The sequence below is a fragment of the Mixophyes fleayi genome, chromosome 10, assembly GCF_038048845.1.
Source record: "Mixophyes fleayi isolate aMixFle1 chromosome 10, aMixFle1.hap1, whole genome shotgun sequence".
NCBI classification, from domain to species: domain Eukaryota; kingdom Metazoa; phylum Chordata; class Amphibia; order Anura; family Limnodynastidae; genus Mixophyes; species Mixophyes fleayi.
The window spans coordinates 11,897,237-11,919,629 of NC_134411.1; the positions used below are offsets into that span (position 1 = coordinate 11,897,237).

At 37.8% G+C, this 22,393-nt stretch overlaps 1 protein-coding gene across 1 annotated transcript in view; it reads right to left on the minus strand.

Moving 5' to 3' along the window:
* LOC142104104 (mucin-5B-like) overlaps positions 1 to 2,629 on the minus strand; it is a 51,036-nt gene extending 48,407 nt beyond the window's left edge. The window contains exon 1 of the mRNA XM_075188593.1: positions 2,620 to 2,629. Within this exon, the coding sequence (XP_075044694.1) occupies positions 2,620 to 2,629 (10 nt within the window). The remainder of the gene's footprint in view (positions 1 to 2,619) is intronic.
* Positions 2,630 to 22,393: the final 19,764 nt, after the last annotated feature.

The following is a 22,393-nucleotide window of genomic DNA, read 5'->3' on the forward strand; positions in this document are numbered from 1 at the left end:
TCTTCCACGGGCTCCCACCGATGACATCATCCTCAAGAAACAGTCATGCAGCCAATCAGCTTGTGTTCTGTGCAACCCGGGTTGAAAAACCCGGGTTGCACCATTCATAGTGTAGGCAACCCGGGTCCGACCCGGGAATTACCCCTCGATAAATCCCGGCTTGAAGACCCGGGTTTTCAGACCCGGGATTTTTGACTTGTACCATTCATACTGCACCAAGACATGGGTCGTTTGAGCTCGCCCCGGCAAAAACCCGGGATTTTGGTGCAGTATGAATGGAGTATCACTACATGTATGTGGTGTAATTTAAGGCTACACATAAAATTAGTTGCATTGCACATTCACTTGCGCTGGTATTTTGATCTGCAGGTTTCTGACACATGTTTACCCTTTTGCGTGGAGAGGCGGATTAGAGGCATATGCAAATGCAGGACAGTAAGAACATGCAGACACAAGTAGTGCACGTCTCTTAGAGATAAGTCTTACTTTGGGTATCACATAGAAGATGGGTACAGATTTTTAAAGTTGAATTGCTGTATATTTGCTTCAGATGCATCTTTAAGCTAGATTTAAGATTCCATGTATTTTAAGATTTATGCAAGTCAAAATAGAGACACGGAAACATAAATGTGCAGATGTATATGGGAACATACACAAAAGGGAATATTTTACATTCAACTATAAATCACCCCTTCAGTGTTTAAGTTTTATTTAACACTTCAGAAAATCGCCCCAAAAAAAAGAATAAAAAAAAATAAAAAATACACATTGGTTTCTGGTCCTTTACTTGCCTCAGGTTACTAGAATTCTTATATTTAGAAGAACTATGGGCCTGATTCATTAAGGATCTTAAATTAAGAAACTTCTTATTTAAGTCTCTTGGTCAAAACCATGTTACAATCCAAGGGTTGCAAATTAGTATTCTGTTTTGCACATAAGTGAAATACTGACTGTTTTTTCATGTAGTACACAAATACTTGATAGCTTATTTATACACTGAAATTTAAAGTTGTTTATTTGTGTACTACATGAAAAAACATTAAGTATTTAACTTATGTGCAAAACAGAATACTAATTTGCACCCCTTGCATTGTAACATGGTTTTGTCCAGGAGACTTAAATAAGAAGTTTCTTAAGTTAAGATCCTTAATGAATCAGGTCCTATATTTTTAGCTGTGAAGATATTTTCTGGGGCTTCATCCTCTCTGTTTTTACCCTATGAAGGTCCTTATGTAGAAATGGATGAAATTTACGCTTACAATGTAAGCGTTAATTGTGTCCCGCAGTTTACTTAGTGTTCCGAGCTGTCGGTATTTTAAGATAAATGCAACTCAGTATAGTATGCAAAATGTGTATCATTATCACCAGCATGGATAGTACAGCATGGTAAAACATCCAAAAGAGATATGCTTTCTAGTGGTAAACATGCCTCCTAGTGATGTATCTGTGGCCACTCCCCCCCAGCATAGTACACAAGGAGCACTAACACATCTTTACAGTATTATGCCTATACTTCCCACTCCTACCTCGCCCATTCTGTCTTTGTGTAGAGAGGCAGCAGTAGGGGTATGTCTCAGTCTGAAAGCTGACTGAAATATAGGTATTATGACTCAACAAGATATAGCCACAAATTATGGGCCTGATTCATTAAGGATCTTAACTTCAGAAATTTCTTATTTCAGTCTCCTGGACAAAACCATGTTGCAATGCAAGGGGTGCAAATTAGTATTCTCTTTTGCACAAAAGTTAAATACTGACTGTTTTTTCATGTAGCACACAAATACTTGATAGCTTATTTGTACACTGAAATTTAAAGTTGATATTTGTGTGCTACATGAAAAAACAGTCAGTATTTAACTTATGTGCAAAACAGAATACTAATTTGCACCCCTTGCAATGTAACATGGTTTTGTCCAGGAGACTGAAATAAGAAGTTTCTGAAGTTAAGATCTTTAATGAATCAGGCCCTATATCATTAATGCCATGAAATAAAATGTTTTTTTCCAATATACAAAAAAGTAATCCTATGTGATATGAAAGATAAAAAACAATATAGAACATAAACCAAGACGCAATCCACCATAAGTTTAGCCCTATTTTCTACACATCCCATGGCATTATTATCAGAAATCAGATACCCCAATTCCAGTGGTGATCATATATCAGACAGAAATAATACTGACGGAAATATTACTGACACGAAAATCCAGACACTGTAGATACTGACATGGATAAATTACCTACATGGAGAAAATACCAACAGTATAAATACTGACTTGGATAAAATACATATGTGGAGAAAATACAGACAGTGTAAATACTGACATGGAAAAAATACCAACACATATAAAATACCGACAGTATGATTAATGACGTGAAATTGCAGACAGTCACACTACAGGCATTAAAACGACAATGCAAGCGGGCAGTAAACTGTGAATAAATAAATAAATAAATGTGGCTTAGCCAGCCAGGGCTGGTGGCACTATAGTAGGGGAACCCACATCAGAGGGTCCACCTGCCATGATGTCAACCAGCCCCAGGCTAGTCAGTATGGGGCTGGATTCTCTAGGGAGTTGGGGTCTGCAAACAAAACATGGACCCCCTCCATAGACATACCCAGCCCCATGCTAAGAGCACAAGGGCTCTTCCCACACCTCTGGGTGTTGGGTGTGGTGTAATAAAGTGAAAAATAAAAATTAATTAAACTATTTTACATTGGTGAACTACAGGTTTCAGAAAGCCCAGGCTGCAATGAACAGTCTGGTCAAGCTAGTGCTTATAGTACTATAAACACCTGCATACCCATGAATGCCAGGGCTTGCTGGCACTTGAGGAACCACAAATGCAAGCATGCCTTGACACACTGGCCCTGCTGTGTCCTGTAGTGCACCAATGTAAAATGTAAATAAATTACATCCCTCTTTAAAACCACAACATTTTATTAAAAGACAAAAAACACCCAAACACACTTACTAACTCTGTCCTTCTGTCTTCTTTACAATCCAGTTTTGTAAGCTTTTAATCCAAAGTGAGTGATGATAAAAAAAAGACACAAACAAGGGACAATGGAGGCAGGTAAGACCTGAAACTCTGACACCCTAATGGTGTCCGAGGCAGGTTTAAATAGAGTCTCTGCACATGCATCAGGATGATTGGGGAAACTCGTTCCTGTTGCCTGGCAACAGGGTGCCCCCGGCCGGAAATGACAGGCGGCAATCCACGCTCTATGGGAGTAATGCCGGACTATGCCTGACATTACCCCCACCCCCTTCTCTTTAACAGAGGACAACTGGAACCAGATCTCACCAAGAATTCAGCTAAGAGATGAGGAGCATGAAGGTCCTCTTTATTTACCCAGGATCTCTCCTCAGGCCCTTAGCCTTTCCAATGAACAAGGAACTGACACTTGCCAAAATTCGCTCCACTTCGAAATCATCACCAAAGAAAGTCTTAATAGGAGGAGGCACAGGGGGATCTTTAAAGAATTCATTGTGTAAAACAGGTTGTCTGCTGAAATTAGTAAAAAAAGGGAGAGAACCCAGTAGAACCCAGGAGGATTGATGTTCAGAAGAATAGTAATGGAGGAAGGTCTCCAGGTCCTGATTCACACGTTTGGTTTGCCCATTGATCTGGGGATGGTATCCCGACGAGAATATGATGCTTATCACAAGATTTTGCAAAAGGATCTTCAAAATCTTGACACAAGCCCCACGGTCCGAGATAATTTCATGAGGACAACCGTAGAGACGAAATACGTTCTTGATGAACAGATGGGAAAGTTCAGAGGAGGATGGCAACCCTTCACAGGGAATAAAGTGGGCCATCTTTGAAAATCGGTCCATGATCACCCAAATGGTATTATAACCATGATTCTGGGGTAGATCTATTTTTAAAGTCCATAGGGATCCTGTTCCAGGGAGAATCTGGAAGTAGAAGAGGTTGCAGAAGACCAGAGGGAGGCTGTCTGGGGACCTTATGCCGTGCACAAACATTACAAGCTTTTACATATTTGAAAACATCCAATTCAACAGAGAGCCAAAAATAATATCTGGAAATGAGAGCAATGGTCTTCTTAAAATCACCATGTCCAGCAAATTTAGTATAATATGCCCATCTCAAAACTTTGGCACAACGGTGAGGGCTTACAAAGGAGAGCCCAAAAGGAGGAGACTTTACCAAACCAGTCAAATCCACAACTTGCACTGGACTAAAAATGGGATTACATGCAGGAAAAGAGAAAAGATTGGAACTATCAAAAGATCTGGAAAGGTCATTGGCTCTGGAGTTCTTAGTGCCAGGGTGGTAGGTCAAGGTTAAATTGAACCTTGAAAAAATAAGGGCTTCTCTGGGTTTGAGACATTGGGCCTCTTGTAAGTAGGTTAGGTTCTTGTGATCAGTCATGAATGTAACTAGGTGTTGAACCCCTTCCAAGAGGTAGCACCATTCCTCTAATGCAATCTTAATAGCTAGGTGGTATTTGTCCCCAATGCCATAGTTATCTCAAAGGAAAAAAATGTCTTAGAGAGAAAACCACAAGGTTCGAGAGTTTCAGAAGAAGATCTCTGCGAAAGAAGTGCACCAATGCCAACTGAGGATGTATCGATATCTAGAAAAAATGGTTTGTTTTGGTCAGGTTGTCTAAGAACTTGCACACAAACAAAGGCTTCTTTTAAGGATTTGAAGGCAGCAACTGCGTCCTTTGGCCAGACTTTACACAAACCTCCTTTCCTGGTTAGGGAGGAGATAGGAGCAATCAATGTAGAGAATCCTGTAATAAACTGGTGATAGTTTGAAAAACCAATGAAGCATTGGCTTTGCGATCATTGGGTAAAGGCCAGTTGAGAATAGATTCCACCTTCTTGGGGTCCATTTGGAACCCATACCCAGAGACAAGATAACCAAGAAATGGAACTTGTGGTAGCTCAAAAAGGCATTTTTCGAATTTACAGTAGAGGTGGATCATAGTCAAGTAAGTACCTCCTTGACTTGCTTGCTATGGGTGGAAATATTAGGAGAAAAAATTAGAATATCACCAGATGAACCACCACGGAATGGTACAGGAGGTCTCGGAAAATCTTATTTACAAATTCTTGCAATAATGCTGTGGATTGCAGATGCCGAGTATTGAAAGAGGTTTTCCATTTGTCGACTTGGTGAATGAGTATCAAATTATAGGCTCGTCTAAGGTCTAGTTTAGAGAAGAACTGTGCCTCACAGATGCAGTTTAACAGTTTCGGGATAAGAGGAAGATGATACTGATTTTTGACTGTGATTGCATTCAGGTGACAATAATCAATACAGGGTCTTAAGGAGCCATCCTTTTTCTTGTCGAAGAGAAATCCTGCTATTTTCAGATATATATTCAAACATCAAACATGACCTTGGTTAAAGATAGGGATAAACCCTTCCTCTAGGTATAGTTTTTCCCAAAATAAGGTCGATTGAACAATCCCAAGGCCGATGTGGTGGTAATTTTTCAGAGACGGATTTGCTGAAGACATCCAGAAATTCCCTGTATCTGGGTGAACCACTGATGACAGATGAGAGGGCAAGGCATAGAATCTGAGCAACTAGGAGGAGAAACTTCAGAAAGGCATTGTTCTTTGCAAAAGGGACCCCAAGATATGACTTGGGCCAGACTCGTTGTTAATTTGTGGAGAATATGTCCTTAGCCAGGGTAGCCCTAGGATAGTAGGATTATTGGATTGCACAAGGATTAGGAACTTGGTCCACTCTGTATGGAGAACTTCTACCTGAGACCATAGTGGATAATTCAAATTGTATGGAGCATTGATTAAGAATCCCCCTACTGTCTTTAGGATCGCCGTCATACTCCTCATGAGTGGATATGGAGACCTCAGGAACCCATGGTGTTAACAGTGGAGGTAGAAGTAGATGGGAAGGCCATGATGGCAGGAACTGTTTGTTGAGCAGTTAGGGGTCCCTGGAGAGAATCCAGGCGAATAAAAGCCTGTCCCTGAATGCATTGAAGCAACTAAGCCTGATGAATTGCTGTTGTTGTTGTTCCACCCTTTGAGCCAAGTGGAATAGAAGAACTCGTGCAGAGGGTTCACCTTATCCATCCATGGTGCCAGACTATTTTGTCAGGACAGCATATTGGATAGAGCTACTAACTGGTAGTGGTGCAACTGAACAAGCAGGTGCAGAGTCTAATGCATCCCTGGTTTTCACCAGGGAACCCCGCAAGGGTGTTTCGAATTAGCTGAAAGAGGTGTGCAGGTCGTGGTTCTCCACGACATTTACCAGTGTAGTAGTGGTGCCAGAAGTCAAGCAATCTGGGTCAAGCCAATCAGAAGAAGCAGTACCAATGGGAGATCCAAGAGGAAGGTAAGAATAGCCAAGGTCAATGTAGATGTGCAACAGAATCAAATCAGGGGAATAGTCAGGGAATAAGCCAGGTCAAAACAGAAACAACAATAGGTAGCTGGATATCAAACAAGGAACGCTGGAGGCAATTAAGACCTGATACTCTGGCACCCTTATGGTTTCAGAGTCAGGTTTAAATAGAGGCTCCTAGGGGCTATTAGGCTGGTTGTCAGTCACAACACTGACCTCCGATAGGGTGCCGAGAATAGCGTCCTATTGCCTAGTAATGGGCGAGCAACTGCGTATGTGCCCGGTGTGGCCCGGAGGGCGCCCCCCGGCCGGAAATTTCAGGTGGCCGTCCTTGCTCTATGGGTGTGATGCGGGGACAGTGCCTGACAATTATTAGGTCAATAATTCAAATGTAGACATTGTTATTAAGTTGACAATTCAAATGTAGATGGTATAATATGGTTAGTGTTAGGGTTAGGGACAGGTTTAGAGATAAGGGATAGTTTAGGGTTAGGGCAAGGGATAGGATTAGGGATATGCCTAGGGATAGCGTTAGGGATATTATTGTGGAACCTAATAATACTGGCTACATTCTAATTGTCAAACTAATAATACTGTCATTATTTTCGACTTTCTAACAATGTCTATAGCATGGTGTCAACCATATACATGTTGGTCATGGAGATTTCGACCATATGTATTACACCCAGCAAGAGATAATAACGAGATGGAATTCCACACTTTATGTGTCAGCAGTTTTCTCAAGCCATTTCATTTGTGGGGTGAGCCTACCCTGGGATATCTTCTTTTCTTAAAATGACCATCCTATCAGCCAGTGCCCTGCCATTATATTTTAAAAGTGTCCTTTACTTTATTAAACTGTCATCCCATCAGCAACTGCTGTGCCACAATGTTTCACCTAAACACAGGAGGGTTTTTGGGCAAACCTAAACCAAAACACAAAGTTGTTTTTAGAACCAAAATGACAACCAAAACACAGGTGTATGCACACATCTCTAATTTCTACCGGAGTGACAAAGAAAGCACCAATTAGCTTCAATAGTGCAATCACAAACAGCCAATCACATAGCACTTTACTAGTGCCAGAGACCATCATCATCATCATCATCCATTATTTACACCTGTCCTGACCACCCTCAAATAATGCAGCTTTGTCAGGAATATGAACGTCTTTTTCCTGGTCTGCACACTTGGCCTAGATTAGAGCTCTCCCATCCCCCTCTGGTGCAGGCTGGCATAAGTGGCAGAATGATTCAAATCTGCATAGGCTCATATAGGTGTGTGCCACTATTTCATGCAAGATACGCTACACAAGCTTGGAATAGTACTCAGTCTGTATCAATCCCAAGTACCCTATTTTTTGTCCTAAATCAACACTCAGCTTTGTAAAGTTGTGTTGAAAGGTAGATGGACTATGAGATGATTTATTTAGCCTGTTTACTATGTCCATAATATGTAGTATTATGCGTTTCTGTGTGCTCCTAATATATTAACATTAACCGTAATTTTGCTAAGACATTCCCTATATTATATTTTTTTAGACTCCTGTGTATTGAAGTAACTGTGGGTGATTGATTGTGTGTTTTCCCTGTTGATCCAACTCCTCCTCTTTTAGACACTACTGCCTGGTTCATGTAGTTCCAACCATGTTCAAATCCAAGCAGTTCTCAAGATACGTTTCAATTTGAATGTTGGTGTAAGTACACTCTGCCTAAATGTTTCTTGCCCTATGTTAATAGACAGAACACATGATATAATCACACACATGGGCAATATAAAGTCCCATTAAGATGCATGCATAAAGAAAATATTCTATAAAATAAATTGACAACTCATAATCTACTAATCATTAATAAAAATGTAAAAAAAATGTAGGATGTCCATCGGCCCTCATAATAAACTGATCACAATTAAATAAATAATGTTAACTGTATACACATTGGTCTTCTGTATGAATATAAATAAATAAATGTATCAATACTGGAGAATATGACATACAGATGAGAATTTCTAGTATCAATCTATGTCGTATAGAATACGGAAGATGAATGTCCCAAAAGTAGTATGTACTAATCCACAAGCAATAATGCAAAAATTGTGTGTTTGACTGGTCCACAAGAAAAATCACAAAATAACAGTCTTAAGTAGGGAAAACGAATGTATCACCATTGTTGACTTAATCTTGAGATCATTAGTAATAAATGTCCCAGTGAATGCTTGATGCAGCTTGTTCCTTGAGAATTTCTACACAAACAAGGCGCTGCTTCATGGTTGAAGGGGAGTCGGGCTTATGTCCAAAATGCAAATCGCAAAGAACGGATTGGTTGCATAACTTTTGGGGCTGCAGGAAGATTAAGAGGTTCTGGTATAAGACGGGGAATTACATTAATTACACTTTTAAAACACAGATCGCATTAGCCACAGAACCTCTTCTGCTGGCTGATTTTGGCTGCTGGAAAGATTTCCTGCCATCCTCTGATGTTTTAGCAGCCCTGGTTGTAATTGTTACGATTGCAAAATTGATTTTACGATATTGGACGTCCCCAGTGCCACCGACTCTGGGTGTGCTTAAAGTGGAAATTTTAGACAGTAGATATTTAGACAGGAGAGCCACTCTCCCAGATATAGAAAAAGGTGGGCTGAGATTTCATAAAAAATGGGGTATATAAATATTGAATCACTGGACCCTTCAATTCAGCAGAATATCTTTAAACTGTTCAAATACACCACCTGGTACTTACTTAGGCAATTAAGTTAAGGAAAAACTTAGATTGAAAAAGGATGATGGTTCCTACCTGGTTGGACTCCGAAACCTTAAACTCTGGAAACGTATTCTGATTTTAGGAATGCTGAGTGATTAAAACATTGGGCAGACAGCGTGACCCTTCTAACACTCTTAAGGGCGCAGTGGTCCGCTGGATGAAGACCAGACTAATACCTTTTAACTTAACTTGAATTTTACTGAGAGACAACTACCCCTCCCCCCATCCCATCCCTTGTCTTCTTTCCCCATTTCAGTTGTAATTGTCTGTTGAAAATAGTTCATACCAAACAGTCACATTTGTGAATATATGCGTACAAAAATATAAACAATGTTTTCGTGAATTTTAAGCAACGCAAGTTTCTCAGTCAATGTTTATGTTTGATACTGAGCATTAATACCTATATGTCATGTATATTTCAATTGTATTTGAAAACGTCAAAGTGTGTAACAGGAATGACATGCTTGATTTAAGGTATTTGTCATCTGAGCTATTTTTTTTGTTCAAAATAAAAAAAAGATTTAAAAAAAAAAAACAAAACAGCAAGTATTCTGAGCTGAAAAATGCTCCGATACAAATTGGAACATAACCTTATTGCATTATTATTACAAAATATTTCAAGTACAATGTAAAAATAAAATATAGACATAAATAAAATAAAAATCATATACAATTGAAAAGCATTAAGAAATGAATTCATGACTATAGTACATTAAAATAAAAAAATATATAAAAAAATTACATATTATATAAATATACAACTCTGTCTCTGTAGTGATCAGGGCCAGATTAAGGGAATGGAGGCCCCTGGGCTAAAGGGGCCTCCATTCGTCCGTGAGAGTTTCTCCCCCATGATCCGAGCTGCCCGCCCCCCCGGCACTTACCTCCTTCTCCGGCGCGCTGTACACTCTTTACTGAGGAGATCTCGTGAGAGTGAGACTCACGAGATCTCCTCAGTAAGGAGACTACAGCATGCCGGGGAAGGACCGCAGCACTGATCGTGGTATTCATACAATCATGAAATTAAATTGCATATATATGATTAATATTATATTAAAGTAATTATTGGTTATGGAATATGAATTATATACTTACCGTGGTAGGATGGATAGATGGATATCTACAATTGAGTGCCACCTTATTGCAGACTGTGTGGCGAAAGGCATAGAATTGTGAGACGGATTAACATATGCCAGTATATAGTTGACAGACTCACATTAGTTCATCTGACATATAATCAATTTACTCTCCAATTTGCATTAATTGGGTCCTTTGACCCTAACATCTGTTGTGTTTGAGGTTTTGTGGACATTCACCTTGCAGTATTTCATGAAATATATGATTATACAACAAGAACTCAGTGTAGAAATTCTCAAGGAACAATTTACATCAAGCGTCCATTGGGACATTTTATTACTAATGACCTGAAGAAAAAGTCAACAATGGTGATACATTAGTTTTCCCTACTTCATCATCATCATCAGTTTTTCTATTACTTGAGACTGGTATTTTGTGGTTTTTCTTCTGGACCAGTCAAACACACATGTTTTGCATTATTGCTTGTGGATTAGTACATACTTCTTTTGGGACATTCATCTTTTGTATTCACTACGACATAGATCAATACTAGATATTCTCATCTGTATGTCATATTCTCCAGTATTGATGCATGTATTTATTTATATTCATACAGAAGACCAATGGGTATACCATGTCTTTATTAGATTTTTTAATTAATAGGTGTTTCGCATAGGTTCAAATAACTTATAAGTGGACATTATTTATTGATTTAATTTTGATCAGTTTATTATGAGCGCGGATGGGACATCCTACATTTTTTTAGATTGACTAATCAAGGAGAGATACCTTGGTCCCACTGCTGCCGTAATAAACTTGTGTTGTCTGATTTCTGAGCGCAATGTAAGTACCTATTTATGTTAATAAAAATGTGTTTTAAAAAAAATAAAAATATTTTTTTTACATTAAATACATAAATCAGAATGTTCTTAATGATTACTGTACATACAAGCCGGATTCGTTAAGGAACGCATGCTCAGAAACAGATTATATGCGAGTGAATGCAAGTCCCTGAAATTCATCTGAATGCAAATGCTACTTCCGACAGCCTACGATTTAAAGGGCAGAAAGGGGGAGGGAAGAGGCATACGCATTATACAGTAAGGTCATTCCAAGGTCGAGCACATGTACATATGTTTGATTCAAGCTCTGGGCATCTATAAGGTACATGATTTTCAGCCACCGGTTTGCACGATCTACAGAGCAGGTGTAGATCCTGATTGATAGTGATGACAGTCGCATATGCATGCCAGAGCACACAATTGCAATGTATTTTATGTTAAAAAAATATATATGTAAAAAATAATTATGTAAATGTTTATTTACTCATGATCATAGCATGTATTGATGTATTTAATTTTTTTAATTTTATTCTGTGCATGCTAATGGAACTTTATATTGCACATATGCATTGCATCTATCCTGCAGGGTGTTCTGTCTGTGTGCATATGGCAAGTACCATATAGCCAGAGCACACTTATACCCATTTTGAAATGACAACGTTTCTTGGGATACGCTTGTACTTAAATACGATTTTAAAAAACTTACATTATGTTCACTTTGCGTTCCTTGATGATTCAGGCCCACAATGCATTTCACATTTTCTCTTACGTGCATAAAAATGTGCTATCTAGTGACAAACATTCATGTAGTTTTTGATAAAAAGACAATGCCATGATCACTATCAGTTGGCACTTACACCTGCCCTTTAGCTAGTGCAGATGATACTGCTAAAAATAAAAGTACTTTAGAGGAACCCAGGACTTGAATTGGCTGCATCCACGTTGGCATGCCCTTACTGTACATTGACTATGTTCATCCACCCTTTCCCACCCGCCTTCCACCCTTCAATTCGTAGACAGTTGTAAGTGTCATTTGTGTTCAGACATGCGTTCATTGGCGTAAAGCCTGTTTCTTTGCATGTGCAAAGCTATTTCATGCAAGATATGGCAAAAAAAGAAACTTACATCAGAAGATGAATCAGGTCCTATATGTTTGCATAAACCTTTTGTGTTCCATTAACTTTAATTAACCCCTGCTGTCTGCCAGTCATGAATGTAAACTTAGATTAATGTCAAATAGAGCAGCATTCTGTTGACCAAAAAGATGAGTTCATCAGAATATTGTTCCCTGTTTTTGCTCTTCCATCCTTACATCATCTGCCAGGTGACCATAGCGTGGGAACCAGGAAGGGCCTAAAATTCCTGATGTAAAGAAGGTTATACTGGAAAGTCTTGCGGGGGTGAATGACTGTCAATAGTCAGCCTAAGATAGACCAAGAGGTTTATCCCTTCTAGTTCCACAACTGGACTCATTTGCATTTGCAGTTGTCATCACAATATACATGATGTTAACTAACATAACTCATTGCCTATACTTAAAGACATTTAGGTCCGATTCATCAAGGAAAGTATCTGCTGATTTTTAGTGTATCGTATGCAAAATCACTTTGCGCATGCCCAGAACCGGGACATATACCAGTAAACACATGCCCTGTTCACTCCAGCTTTGAATGCTAAGGATACTTATTTCAATTTACGATTTCAGGGAGTGAACAGGATGGGGAAGGAGGCCAAACTCTAGCACACACAGCCACATCAAAATCAAGCTCTGGGCACTGCAAAGTTACTTGTTTTTCCGCCGTATCTCTTGCTCCAGCTGCAGGACTATTCTCTTATCCTGATCACTAGTGATGGCAGTCTAGTGTGCATGCTATAACATGTGTTTGTAAACAGGAGAAACTGTAAAAATGTATCCATATATAATCCATATTGGCTTTGGACATACCATGCAGTGTTTTGTGTAGTAGAGCACAACAGACCTACACCTGAATTCAACAGCACATGTTTCTAGAGATCTGTGCTTTGATGAATTCACAAAGCCGAAATACGTGCATTTTAAAACAAACGCAGGTTGTGCTCAGTATGTGTGCTTTGATGAATCAGGCTCATTTAACTTTAATATAAAATATTTTACATTGAAAACCCACTTGGTGTAAAAACCCCATTGGCCCTATAACTATAGTTGAGCAGGATTTTAGTCAGAACCTTTCTAGAGATACATCATTTCTCCATTAGTGTAACCATCGTTGGCTCATCAGCTATGCAAGCATGCCAACAGTGTCCTGCATAGATATTTTGGCAAGGCAGCATTGTGGTTATTTAGGTATGCACATGCTATTATATCTCTACAGAGACATAATGTACCTCTCCTCCCCTGTGTAGAGACGGGAAGAGGGGACTGTCAGAAGATGGAAATGGATGTTTATCCAAGTCATCTGGCTAAAGCTGTACAATGCTGGGTTAGTGGGGGGAATGGGGGGGCTTTTTAACAAAGGTTAAGTTTCATTTAAAAAAAGGTCACTTTTTTCTTACCTCGACCAATGCGTGATAAGCTCCTCTTGGCCCTGATTTTGGTGGGAAATTCATCCGTTTTTAACTCTTTTTCTGCTTGATAGCAGGGACGATTAGATTCTGTAAAAAATAAATATATTTTTGGATATAGTTTCTAGACACAGTTAATGAATATGTATGCCATTTTATAGATGTACAAAAAATACCTTCTTATACGTCATATAATCACATATATTTTCTGTTGTGTACTCTTACTGTATGTTTGCTGTCTACAAACCCACAGTGTCAGAATACTGTGGTAACAAAAAGTTGTTAATCCTTTCCATTTTCTATATTACATTTTCTATATTCCTGCATTAACTTCAGCTGTAATGTGATCTTGTCATAATGACTTTGGATAAAGTGTGCAAAAAACTTTTGTATTTATTATTTTTTTTATTTTTTAAAAACTGTAACTTATCATAGTAAATTATTCATTATGATTAGTGAAAGTTATAAAACACTTTTTATTTATATTTCATCAATTTATTTGAGGTGCAGCTACCAAATTAGATTAAGTATACAAATTTAAGAGAACAGAATTTGTTTTAAAGTAGCGTTGCATGATAGGACAAAATTGCTCCTGTGTGGTAAGTAATATCTTTGCTGTAATGCTAGAAGTTTCAATGTAAATGCAATGAACTGCTGCAAAACATGATGATGTTTACACTACACATTTTGGACTTTGACTGAGATAAGTGAAATTAAATAATAGGAGAATACATGGTATTAGTTTATATGTGAGATAGAGTTTCTAGTGTGAGAATATATGATTCAGGTTCATGTATAATGAATGTGAGATAGAGTTTATATTGTGAGATTATGATTTTGGTCCATATTTGAGGTATATATTGTTGTAAAAATCTATGTAGAAGTTTGAAATGTGTGTGTTTAGATGTTTAAAATGGAGTCCAACCTGTGGGTCTCTTTCCCCGTATTCCCCCACAGCTTTCCCCCCTCCCCCCATGTGATGTTGAATACTTTTGTGTCAAAAAAGACAAAAGTATTATAGGAGTGATACCTTTGTTGTCTAACCAAAATATTTTTTTATATTTGCTAGTTTTCAGAGCTCAGAAGCCCCTGCCCCCAAACACACACACACACACACACAATACGAAAGCACATCACACACCCTTCGCACTGATTTATGCTACACCTACCATACAGTACAAGCTTCACACACCTTAACAATAGGTGAAACTGACTCACACACTCCTTTACACAACACAACAGCTGAGAAACACACACACACACACACACACACATACACACAAATGGTAACTTGCACTTATAAAACAGACAATGAATGTAATGTATGGTATGAACATATATGCTATAAATCCCATATAGAGAAAATTAAACTTGTTGAGTTATTATAAATATACTTTATTTACTGCTTGATAATATATATGAGATTTACAATTAGAATGTTAATTAAGAAAACAAAACATTTTAAATGAAGCTACATTAGGGGCACTAATGTGCCTAAATCAGTTGTTTTAGATAGTGAATAAATCAGTAGTGGATAGACAAATTCACTACTCAGCAAAGGTGGCAATTCACAAAATTCCTAAAGCTTTTAAAGATGTTTTAAAGGTCAAATGTTTTAAGAGGTTCTTCAGGGGGAAATTGCTATCAACAACATACTAAATGGGTAAATGTCTAAACATTGTGTGTTCTTGGAGATATGATTAGGTAAGATGACGTTATGTGGCGCAAATGTATTATGTGTACTCACATTTCTTTCTGTCTTCACAGGTTACTAAGATCAAGATCTCTTACTTCTCCACATTTTATACATAGGTTATTATGCAGGAGGAAAAGGGGGATAATAGTAGTGCTAAAACAGTGTAAAAAAAATGTGAATTTTACCTGGTACAAGGAAAATTAAAGGAATTTTTATGGTAATGTAAAAATAAGTCTACAGATCCCTGATGACACCTAGCGGTTGAAGTTATGTAAAATTCAGTCCATAATACTCACAAAGGATAGCAAAATATGGTTTTTCAATTCCAGAATTTTAGCAGCACCTGGAATTAAATAATAAACTATCAGGACGGACGGGATGGGACAATTAATTATGTTCGGAAGGGGATATTCCTGGAAGTTTTTTTTTTCATCCTATATTAGGAAACAGGAACTGGATAACTGCAGAATATCAAAACTCTACAAGCGGACACAATGGAGAAGATGAGAGATGGGTAGAAAGAAGTAAAAATTTTAAAATGACTGACTTTTTTTCTCTCCAATACTAGATAATAAGAACTAAGGTGGTGTCCAGCTGTGGCAGATAATATCCCTGACAGATGACACAAGAGATACTGAGATGGTCGCTAAGAACACAGAATGGCAGGACTTCGACACAGATGAGACCTGACATAGATGCCCAAAAGATGATATAAAAGACCCCCCATCATCTTTTGCGAAGATAATACCATCATGAAGATAGAGCAAAGAAGAAACAGCTCTTGGATATTAGGTTTAATGGTTGAAGGATCATTTTAAAGGGGGTTTGCAGACAGTTGTGGATTTTTCCTGCCGTCAGTAAATAAAACATCGGTTTTTTTTATCCCGCCTGCCGTAGCAACTTGAGGTCCCTTTGCGCCTCTCCTCTTTCTTACTTGATACTTTGTACTAGAAATTGCATTGCCATAATAATGACTGAGAGAAACACATGTTTCTTTCTCTCTTCCCTCGCTGGATAGATAGACCTGAGTCATTAAGGAAAGTAAAGCATAATAAAGAAGTTTGCACCTCAGTAAAACTATGTTGCATTGGAGGGGCAGGTAAATTTAAAATGTGGGGATGGAGCTCCTGGACATGACACCAGAGATGGTGTCATCACGGTGCAGTGTGGATTGGTGCATCTGTCAACACAGACTGCATATTCGCTGATTAGCTATCGAGCATATGCCAATTACATGATGGCTGCTGCATTTTCAGACACTGACTGTACTTGTGCAGTTTTACTGGTACGGCAATAGCGCATGCCTGGGTAAAAGATATCACAGATCTGTAGAGGACCAGCATAGCTGCACACCCCTCCCTTTCAGAAACCTGGTTACTGGTGTAAAAATTGGAGCTGCTTAGGTCAATCCTCAGATAATTAACTTGACTAAAGATATCTTGTACTGAGGCTCCGTCCACCTTTGGGGGTCAACGGAGAGAAACACGTGTTTCTTTGTCTCTTTACTTGCTGGACACAGATAGATAGACACATCCGGGCATGAATCATTAAGGACAGTAAAGCATAATAAAGGAGTTTGCAACTCAGCAAAACTATGTTGCATTGGAGGGGCAGGTAAATTAAAAATGTCAGGACAGATTTATAGCTGGGATAGGGCATGTCCTAGATCAACTTTAAATTTCAGTAAAAAAAAAGCTATCGAGTATTTGTGTGCTACATGAAAAAATAGCTGTTTTTTTAACTTATGTGCAAAATAAAAAACTAATTTGCACTCCTTCCATTGTAACATGGTTTGTCCAGGATCATACGCACTCCTGTTTTGGAGACACCATAGATAAATAAGAAGCTACAGTGTAAAGCAACATTGATGAATGGTTTGGGCGTTCTCTGGGTAAGATAACAAAAGTTTGCAAAAGTTAGACTGAGTAAGACAATATACATTGTAACAGAGTAACATAGTTGATGAGGTTGAAAAAAAAAAAAGACACCAGTCCATTAAGTTCAACCGATTTTCGATCTCCTACAATTCCTCACTTATATTTGAAATTGATACAGATTAAGCAACCGTCAATCTGTTTTAATAGGGAAAATCCCTCCAGACCCAATGCTGCAGTCCTATTGTTTTCCCTATATCCACTACTATCCTTCATTTTAATTAACGGTTGTATTCCTTGATACACTTTTCCTCTAAAAATTTGTCTAACCCTTTCTTGAACATATCTATTGAATCTTCCATCACAACCTTCCCTGGCAGTGAATTCCATATCTTGACTGCCCTTACTGTAAAGAACCCCTTCCTTTGCTGGTTGTGAAACTTCCTCTCCTCTAACCCTAGGTAGTGACCGCGTGTCCTGTGTATAGTCCTTGGGTTAAATAGTTCCCATGAAAGTTGTCTGTATTGACACTCAATGTATTTGTACATAGTAATCATATCTTCTCTTAGACGCCTCTTTTCTAAAGTAATCATGCCTAAACTGGCTAACCTTTCCTCATAACTTAATAGGGTTCCTATATTATCTTTTTTATTCTTTTTTGCCATTTATATACTTAAAAAACTTTTTGGGGTTTGTCTTACTTTCTTTTGCAACTTGTTTTTCATTTTATAATTTAGCCAATCTAATTTCCTTTTTGCATATTTTATTGCATTGCTTGTACCTACAGAAGGACTCTTCAGACCCTTCAGACGTAAACAATTTAAATACATGCTTCTTCCTTTACATTTCTTCCCTTACCTTTTTATTTAGCCACATTGGTTTAGACTTAAATCTTTTACATTTATTTACATGCATGTAGTTCTAATAATGCAGATTGTAGATTTATATGTGACTGTGTGTAATATGTTAGTTACACAGTTTTGTGTTACATTGATAGTAATGTGTATGGTAAAGCTTTGTATGTTGATGGAAAAGGTTTGTAAATTTGCAAAAGTTAGGTTGAAAAGGCTCGTATAAGTTTACAAATGTTACAAAAGCACAGCCACACCCTTTACAATAGGCACTGATTTATACTTCGCCCTCCTACCATACAGTACAAGCTTTTTCACACACCTTTAACAATAGGTAAAGCTCACTCACACACACCTTTACACCACACGCTGAGAAACACACACACACACACAATAACTTGTATATTTATAAAACAGTCAATGAATGTAATGTATTGTATGAGCATATATGCTAAAAAAAAACCTGTTAATAGAGTAAATGAAAACTGTTGAGTTTGTATGAATATACTCTGTCTACTGTTTTATAACATAATGAGTTTTACAATTAAAATGTTAATTAAGAATTTAAAACATTTTAAATGAAGCTACTTCTTGCAGCACAGTGGCTTAGTGGTTAGCACTTCTGCCTCACAGCACTGGGGTCATGAGTTCGATTCCCAACCATGGCCTTATCTGTGTGGAGTTTGTATGTTCTCCCTGTGTTTGCGTGGGTTTCTTCCGGGTGCTCCGGTTTCCTCCCACACTCCAAAAACATACTGGTAGGTTAATTGGCTGCTATCAAAAATTGACCCTAGTCTCTGTCTGTCTGTCTCTCCCTCTCTGTCTGTCTGTTCCCCTCTCTGTCTGTCTGTGTGTGAGTGTGTGTCTATATTAGGGCATTAGACTGTAAGCTCCAGTGGGGCAGGGACTGATGTGAATGAGTTCTCTGTACAGCGCTGCGGAATTAGTGGCGCTATATAAATAAATGTTGATGATGATGATGATCTTGTGTGCAGTTTTTCTTGAAAATATAAGCATACTTTATTATATAAAAATTGCTCCTGTGGATTTAGGGAAAAATAAGGATTATATTTTTAAGGTTAAATTATAACTACCTTTGCGAGGAGTTGGTTGATGGTAATAGTCATAAATAAAATTAGTCATAAATAACATTATTAAATGGATATCCATACATTTGCCAGACTATTAAGATTTCATACCCCCATTAGCATCCTTTTACGCAGATATAGATGCATTGCCAATTTAAAACATTTTGTATACCCAGATTTTACATTACCTTTGAAATGGTGAATGCTCTGCTCAAATAAACCATGAAAATGCAGAACAGCAGTGTGAACCTACATATAGGCACAACTGTGTTTGAAAACACTTTTATTTATTGAAAACATTGATCCAAAGTGAAGTCACTGCACGAAAAATTATGTGAACCTTTAGTGTCTACCACCTCATTTGTCACAATCTTAGCTCATTATGAAGTAGGAAAATATAAGGACTACATTGCATCAACATACTTTATGGCTCAATAGCGCAGACACTTTTTGTAGTGTATATGGATTTTCTATAAAAAACTGTCCTTCAAAGTATTGGTTACTATCACAGCTCAACTCATTACTATTTTTCTTCCTCTGATTATTTGATTATTTTTACTATTATGTTACTGTTATGTTAAAAATTGACATTGAGGTCTCTTGTATTAGAAGTATTATCATTTTGCATTTTAATATTAATATTTTTTGGTTTACTTGTAGATAATAGTGTGCAAACATTATATAATGTACATAGACTCATTTAAGTAAATGGGGGTAAACTGAAAGTAATGGATGAATGATGATTTATGCCTCTCTACGGAAACAATATAATGGATGAGTGATGATGTATGACACTCTAATGAAACTGAGAATAATGGATGAGTGATGAATAATGCCATTCTTAGGATATGTAAAGTTCTGTCCTTGTTGTTGACTTAAAAAGTTCTGAAAATGTGTGCATCATCAAGATGCCACCCCTTACAGTACATTTAAATACCCTGGGTTTCATATGAAAAGCTATGGAGGCTCTGGGCATACCATAAGGACCTGGTCTTGTCCATAACGTGACACAGACAGACCCTCTTAAAGAAAACATGCTCCCACTATGAGGTGGTCACACCCTTATCTCGATTCCAAAAATTGGAATGGTGGAAAGTATGTTGCTATCCAGTGAATATAAGTTAACTAAGCATAACAAAAAAATTAAAGAGTAAATGGTTTCTGTGTTATTTGTTTGTTCCTTTGTTATGCCAAAATATTAACACTTAAGAGACACACATATAATTTTTTAAAATTCTTGAACAGACAATTTAAAACCATATTATATATGCTGTATTATATAGTGAATGTGTTTTTTTTTTATATCAAGACAAATGTAAACAAACTTTTCTCATGCTTATGATCTGGTTCTGTGCATGTGTACATGGGTGTAAGCAGGCCTGACGTAATCCTGGCATATATACTACAGGTGCAAAGCTGAATGCATCCGGAGATGCTTACAACTCAGCATATGGGCATAAATACATTTTTAAAATTATGGCCAACTCATTATCAAGCCCATTATCAAAATTGAATGCATGTTCTTTATCAAATCTACAGAATAAGCTAAAGATTATGTTACTTTCCTTCTTTTTTATTTTAACAATCCTGAATTATGTTTCAGAAAGCCCCTATTAACTAACATTTAGAATATCTTTTTTAAAAAATAAATTGAAGATATAAATGTAATTCTTATGTGTCTACCTACATTCTGTGAATTTCCCCAGCCACACATAAGTGCAATGAATGGTGAATTATTATTAACTTTTAGCATATCTTGACGATCAAACTACTTATTTGCTTTTGTGAACAAAAGTGGATTAGGCTAGTCACAGAGCATGGTCAGAAACAATGGGAGATGTTGTTTGATCTAGAGGATGACAGTGTTGAGATGGAGCCTGTTTTACTGAACCAAGGAGGCAGCCCATTGGCAACATTTAAATTAAAAAAAGACTACCTGCAACAATGCTGGAGAGAGATACAAACAAACAAAATAGAATTGGAATGCAATGAGGATGTACTTGTTAAGGTACAATAAAAGCTGAAAAAGCTAAAAAGAACTCAGTATACACTTAGCTTTTTCATCTTCTGCAATAATTTTATTTTACAACAATTACACTAAAACTGGTGCACAAAGTGGAGAAATTACTAGAACGTAGTTTTAAGGGCTAAATAATTATAATAAATGTAGCCCAGCTTGGTAGTAAAGGGTATTTCTACTCAAAAATAAATTGCCTATTCTTTGTTCCCCACATTGACTCTATAGCTTAATCCTGCTACATACAGCTAAAGAACATTTCCAGAATTCGTACATATCTCACGCAAGACACTGCAAAAACCTTAATTCATGCACTTATCATCTCCCGCATTGACTATTGCAATTCCCTCCTTACTGGTCTTCCCAAAAACAGACTCAAACCCCTACAATCTATTTTGCACGCTGCGGCAAGACTGATTTTCCTTGCAAATCGTTATTCCTCTGTTGAATCACTCTGTATGTCTCTACACTGACTGCCTGTTTTGTACCGAATCCAATATAAAATACTCTTACTAACCTACAAGGCCATCAACAAAGCTGCACTAACATACATCTCCTCTCTTGTCTCAAAATATCTCCCAACTCGGCAACTCCGTTCTGCACAAGATCTGCGTCTCTCATCCACCCTCATTACATCCTCCCATTCCCGATTACAGGACTTTTTTCGGGCTGCACCCACTCTATGGAATTCTCTCCCTCGCACAGTAAGACTCTCCTCTGGTCTACAAACTTTCAAGCGTTCTCTGAAAACCTACCTCTTCAGACAAGCTTATAATATTCCTCAGCCACCCTCTTAACCTCGCTACCTTTAGCCTGTTACACAATTTCACACAAGACAACTACCCCCTGACCAACATTGTTGTGTGATGGGATCATTTAGCGTATGAGTCACTTTAACCTTTGCAGTCTGGCTGTGCCAAAATGCAAAATGTAGGCTTAACCTCATTTGTCAATCTCCCATTGTCCCATAGATTGTAAGCTTGCGAGCAGGGCCTTCTCACCTCTTTGTCTGTTTTACCCAGTTTGTTTATTAGTTTATTATGTTTGTCCCCAATTGTAAAGCGCTACAGAATATGTTGGCGCTATGTAAATAAATGATGATGATGATGATAATTAGGTACTTGAGAAGTGGTTCTGACTGAAACTGCCTATTCAAATTTCAGTACATACTGGGGCTGATGGAGAGTAAGTATTACGCCTATTTGCGCAGCATATCTTGTGTGAAATCATTCTGCGCATGCCCAGGTAAATGGGCGCATGGTTATGTGCCTAATCAGATTTTTGC